At 34.1% G+C, this 6,310-nt stretch overlaps 1 protein-coding gene across 1 annotated transcript; it reads left to right on the forward strand.

Moving 5' to 3' along the window:
- Positions 1 to 288: 288 nt before the first annotated feature.
- On the forward strand, positions 289 to 2,382 carry LOC107675592 (uncharacterized; the record flags this gene model as incomplete). The annotated part of the gene is made up of 6 exons (XM_016469997.1): positions 289 to 664; positions 833 to 880; positions 985 to 1,137; positions 1,284 to 1,315; positions 1,952 to 2,077; positions 2,278 to 2,382. Coding segments are annotated over 6 exons (840 nt in total), but the record flags the coding sequence as incomplete, so codon positions are not given.
- Positions 2,383 to 6,310: the final 3,928 nt, after the last annotated feature.

Below are 6,310 nucleotides of genomic sequence, written 5' to 3' on the forward strand. Positions count from 1 at the left end.
CCACACCCCCTCACATAAAAAAAAGCACATTGATTTCCTCATCTTAATTTCCTCGTTGGTTCTAGTCTGATTCAGTACTGCAATGGTACATATAATAATTTCAGCACTGGTGATCTGTGTCACGGGTAAGCATTACGGCACTATAATTACTTCAATCATGCAAGATTAATGAATGATTAATTCAATAATAATTAGTAAACATTAGGTGTGAAATAGTTTTATGAGCTTTTGGGATTTTTTGGGGAACATTTTTATCAGGATTTTAAATATAAATATTAAAACACTGTTATTCCTCTGTGGGTTTTAGGCTTGCTTACAGCTGTTAAAGCATCTCAGATAGACAATGTATCAGCTCAACCAGGAGAGAATGTCACTATTTGCTGTCAACACAACTCAGAAACTGGAAAAAACATACACTGGTTCAAGCAAACGAAGAGTTCTGTACCTATTGCCATTGTATACATGATGATAAGCTACGAGCTTAAGGAACTGCATACTAATTATTTAAATGGTTTTCAACAAGATCATCTGCTAATGTCTCTGAACACCGAAAACACCTCCCTACGAATTTTAAATGTGGATGTTTCTGATTCTGGTCTGTACTTCTGTGGTTGGAACTCTTGGATGATGACATTTGGTGATGGAACACAGCTAGAAATTAAAGGTAATCTGTCCTTATCAGTAACACTATTGTAAAGGAATGTTTTTGCTCCATGTCAAGTAGCAAAATATAACAAAAAATAAATTACATAGTACACATATATGTGGATCATTTTTAATGTGTTAAATGACTAATGACTAAATATATTTAAAGTCTTTATTTATTGTGCAGAGAGGAGTATAACACCACTGCAAAATGAAACAGAAAATACAAATAAAGGTGTTTATCATCTGAGTTTCTTTAACACTCATAACATTCATTTACAATAATGCTTTTATCTGAATGGCGGTTTGTTAAAGTAAAATGTAATTTAATTTGAGCAGATCTGAACAAGAGGCCGATTTCTACAAAAGACTGTTCTGAAAACATCTTTTATAAGCTGACCTTTATTTTTGGTGGTATTATTTTTATTCTTACCATCATTCTGCTCACCACGCTCATCATTAAGATACATAACAGAAACACGCAGGGAAAAGGTAACAGTGCATCTATTCAGTTCAGAAGATTTAGGCTATATACACTATGGAATGGATCTAATTTGGGAAATAACTGTGCAGTGAAATAATTGTACGTTTATTAAAAGCTAAACCTCTTTTTTTAGTCTCCATTTCTATCGCCGCAGATGCTGATGGCCATGAAACACAACATCATGAGGTAAACTTATTGTTAAAATAAGAATGTTCATTCTCTGAATGCGGAAAAAGCACATTTGAAACCATAACCAAAAAGTAAAGTTTTTTTTTTTTAACTCAGAAGTCCTCTAAGAACTGCAATATCAATAGTATTGACAAAAATCCTTGAAATTAAAGACCAGGCTGACTGGTCTACAAAAAGATTTAAATGCTATTCAAATGATTAATAATGAGAATAGTTATTAATAAATTATTAAATTATTATTTATATTGAAATATTACTTTTACATCTAACATTCTTCAGGTGAAATGTTTCTTGAGATTGTTTTGCACACGGCCTGCGGGCCTTTTCTGTTTAGCTCTAACCATGTCTTTAAAAAGGGCTGCATAGTTGAAATAATTTAATGTGAATGCAACTCTTGAGCAGAATATCGCTCTATATTAGGGACATTTTATATGGTTAATTGTTAGAAGTAAAAATAAGGCCCAAAAAATAGTAATGGTATAAAGTGAGAGAATGTATTCGGATGCTAATAAGCTTTACATATACACAAAATCCTTGTTTCTTGATTGTTTTGTTTATCTGATTTTCTTCTGTACATGTTTTAATTAAATTTGTTTTTAAATGTTGTTAAATACATCTTTCAATCTGTTGCAGGAGCCTCATTCGTCAGTGTATGCCGCTCTACAATTCTCAAAACACAAATCCAGAAGAGCAGCCAGAAATACAGATGATACAGATGTTGTGTATTCTGCCACTAGATACAGCACACGGTCAAATACTGTAGCCTACTGTAATGTTTAAAAGCCATATGTTCATCAAGACTCTAATATATACAGTATATGCTATTACTAATGCCATACAATTAAAGTGAATGTGAGCTCTGCAATGTTTAGTATTTTCAACGCAATAAAAGTTGTAAAGATCAAATGCATTTGAAGGTTCTAAGACGTTTAATTTATATTTGATATGTTCTCTGTAAGTTAGATGCAAGCAGTAAGCAGGCCCTTACTCAAGAGGCAGGGGTTGTGAATGAGATCACTTCCTATACAGACCTTGACAGGAAGAAGCTGTTCAGTGTAGAATGAGATGTGCTGAGGGGAACTTGAGCGGACCAAATTACAAAGCTGTAAATATACACACCAAAACATACACTGTAAAAAAAAATCAAAAGTTGAGAAAACTTAAAAGTTTAAGGCAACCAGATTCAGGAGATTTTTTTAGAGTTTTCTCAACTTGTTTTTGTAGGAGATTTGTACTTTTTGTTGTATAAACTGAAATGTCCTGAAGCTGGTTGCCTTAAACTTAAGTTTCTCAACTTTAGCTGTACAAATTATTAAAAATCTTATTAACTATGCTCACATTTGATTTGACAACAATTTAGTACTTTGTGAGCAGCAGCAGTATAGCCTGATCATTATGAATATTGATAATATTACTCATGACAATTTAAAGAAAATATTAAAATATTGTTTAAATCTAATTAAATGTGTGTGTAAACTGTTTAAATCAGATAAAAGCTTTCTTAGATATCTGCATACCAGTCTGTGCACCTGTTAGCACATGAGAGCATCACAGTTTGACTGTTTTCCACCCACCAGACTGACCCCCAGCTCATCTCTCAACCACACAAACACCATCACACTACATGCCTTTCACACTACTTTCCATAACCACAGACAAAATACCCCTTGTTTTTAAGTGAGGTGTTAAGACACAGATGACAATAACTTGAATTTGAATTTTTTTTTAAAACTGAATATTATTATGAGACAGCAATGACAATAACCTTTAAATTAAAAAGTATTAATCTTTTTAAGAAATGAACTTTTTAATGCTATATTTATATATATTTTTTTTTTAATTTGTAAATATATAATTCATAGTATAATATATAGTAATACTTTGAACTACTTTGAAAAGTAGCAGGCAAGGCTCATTAATAAAATCAAAAACGTTACTCTTGCTTAATACGATCTGTCACTTATCTTGATCCAACCTGCAGTCCAAAACATGTTACATGCTCCTGGCCGGCACTGTAGAAAAACGGAAAAAGAGCTGGTAATCTTCTGCAAGGACATTGTCCGTTTAGTTTACAGAAATGTTCTTTAACTCTAAAACACAACACAATGCCACATGTAATTCAAAACATGGGAAAAACAGCTTTGGAAAAAAATCAATACTGAAAATTCTATTCTATTCTAAAATTCTATGGGCCCTATTTTTACAGACTTTTCTTAGCGTGGGGAAGAGAAACAATATTTCTCTTAATGCATAATGAACTGTTTATCACTGTGCTCCACTGAGACACCTTTGCTTCTTTGCAAGTGTCATTATTTAAGTCATATGATGATCTAATATAGTAATGTGTCTTATCTTTAATAAGATGTTTTGAAGTCTCAGTGTCACTGCAATTTTATCACAATGCACTGTTAAAGTGTGCAACTGCATAATACCACATGTTGGTTCCTTTCACACATTGACTAATGGTTTCGGAAACAGACTTATGCCACTAAATACATGTAAGACAATGAATTTGTTGCACAGCGCTCAGGTTGTGGTCAGCTTTTGTTTCTGAAAGTAACTTAGAATAAACAAGCGTTAGAATAGACAAGCCTTAAGCGCTCTTAGGTCTCTGTGGGTAAGTTTCCATACATCATCTTATTGCAGTGAAACCCAAGCATCAAAGCGAAGTGCAGACAGCAGTGATCTGGCTATGTTTCGAGTTTCTCCTCCAGCATTACCAAGCAACCCTCCATAAATAGTGATTATTCAAGCGCCTCTTTAATATACTGAATCACCATGCATAGGTGTTTTTGCCCTTTTTGCAAAATATGCCACATTAATAGGATTTTGTACTTTGGTAACAGATAATTTAACTAGATGCTCTTTACCTGAAGGTGCAAGTTAAAAGAAGTTCGAAGTTCATTCCATATTTCATATTTCTCAAAGCAAAGATCTTGCTAAGGCCCATTTGTAATATCAAATGTTAATATTTATTTATTTTCAACTACTGTTGTTTTTAAACCCAAAATCACATGACCCACAGGAGGGATGTCCAATCCTGCTCCTGGAGGGCCAGTATCCTACAGAGAGCTTCAATTCCTGTTGGAGCGAAACTCTACAGGACAGTGCCCCTCAAGCAACAGGTCTGGACACCCCTGACCTACAGTAAAATATTGCTAGACTGAGGAAACTGCTACAGTACCTATATATGAGCTTAGAGTTTACAATAATAAATATGTTTTTATTTGCATTAAATTAGGTCAATACATTTGAGGGATTCTTATATTTTGAGGGAAACTGACTGATCAAAGCACTGTACGACTAGTTGTTCTGTAGTGGTTTGACAGCAGGGAGGTATTCTGAGCCTGTGTTTTTTCAATGACTGCATGTAGGGGGCACCAGTTCATTAGTTGACATGTTTTACAGCATAATATTGTTAGTGGTCATGTTAGTGGAAATGTTCTAAGGGTTAAATAATCAATTAAGCATCAAAAAGCATGCAAAGTGTGTCCAATAACCATGACAGGCTTAATTATCTTGAACAGCTCATTACTGGATGAGCTACTGTACAACATTTAAATGTTCCCTGTATTTCTAGACTACATATAAATGTAATTTTGAGAGTATGATGTATTGATGTATGAAAGTATTTCTTTCTTTCTTTTTGTATTTTGATCATAATGTGTAGCAAGGAAATATAGAAAATAAAACGTCAAAAACTACTGAAAATGAGAGTTCACAAGAATGAAAAAGTGTCAGTTGATCATAAGGAGACACCAGACCCAGATTCACTGAGACTCCAATCATGAACATGTCATCACATGTCATCTAAATCAGAAAGGCAAGTCTTGACTCCTCTAAACCCAGGCGTTTCACACCCACATGTCTTACAAACACTCCATAAGATGTTGCCAAATGCACAGAGGACCTCAACTATGTTTAAAGTACTTCTAACATTTTTTTTTCCCTTAAGGACAGGTGTGTTTGTTGTGGAAGAGAGATTAGTTCTGCAAAGTTAATTCTTACCTTACAATGTTTAAGAAAATGTTATTCTGATCTGTTTTGAATGATACTGCTTGTACTTTTTCCTTCTCAGGCTTCATCGCACCTGCTGCTGTATTTCAAAAGAAAGTCCTGGAGACCTTTACTGCAGGCGAAACTATAACTTTAGAGTGCTTGATATCTCAAAGCTATGAAAACTACTTCTCTTGGTTCATGCAATCTCTGGGAAAAGCATAAACCAATCCAGCAGTAACATAATCTACTACTGCGGTCATTTGAAATTGTTGAAGTTGTTTATATGTTGTTGTGCTACAAGCAGGTTTGATGATTTTTCGGGCCGCATTTTGGGCGAAAGAATAGAATGTATCTATTCTGATTGGTCAGTTCTGAGAGGAGCCCTTATGCTGTCAGCCACATGAAAGAAAAATAAACTAGGCCTATATATTTTTAGCTTTATTGTTACATTCCTTTTGAACTAGGCCTACATTTTTGAGGAAACTCAGATCTGATGCTATAGATTTTGTAGTAAGGCCAGTAAGCTAAAATTAATGCATGAATTAATGCATGTAATACGTGCATAAAAGATGTACTTCTTGTTTAACCTTTTATGTGCCTTGATTTGGCACTTTATACGGTATATGCTGCAAATAACTAATAAAACGTAGGCTAAGTATCTTAGCTAATCCGTTTGCTGGAACTTAGTGATATGAATGAATAAAAAAGAATGACCTTTATTCAGGTACAACAAAGATTTCTTTACTAAAACCAACCCAATGAATGACAAGTTTAGACCACATGACAGGAAGATGTGGCTAAAGCGGTCAAGTTGCATAATTTGCACAAAGCCTCCACCCCAACACTCAATCTATAATCCTTTCAAGATTGATCTTTTGTCCTGCAGAAAGGCCTGTTGCATGTGTAGTCTTCTACAGATCAGTTAAGATGACTAAATTATCATACATCACATGCATTATACTTAACCTGTGTGAGTATGAACTTAAGATTTTT

Source organism: Sinocyclocheilus anshuiensis, unplaced genomic scaffold, assembly GCF_001515605.1.
Source record: "Sinocyclocheilus anshuiensis isolate Anshui unplaced genomic scaffold, SAMN03320099.WGS_v1.1 scaffold1804, whole genome shotgun sequence".
NCBI classification, from domain to species: Eukaryota; Metazoa; Chordata; class Actinopteri; order Cypriniformes; family Cyprinidae; genus Sinocyclocheilus; species Sinocyclocheilus anshuiensis.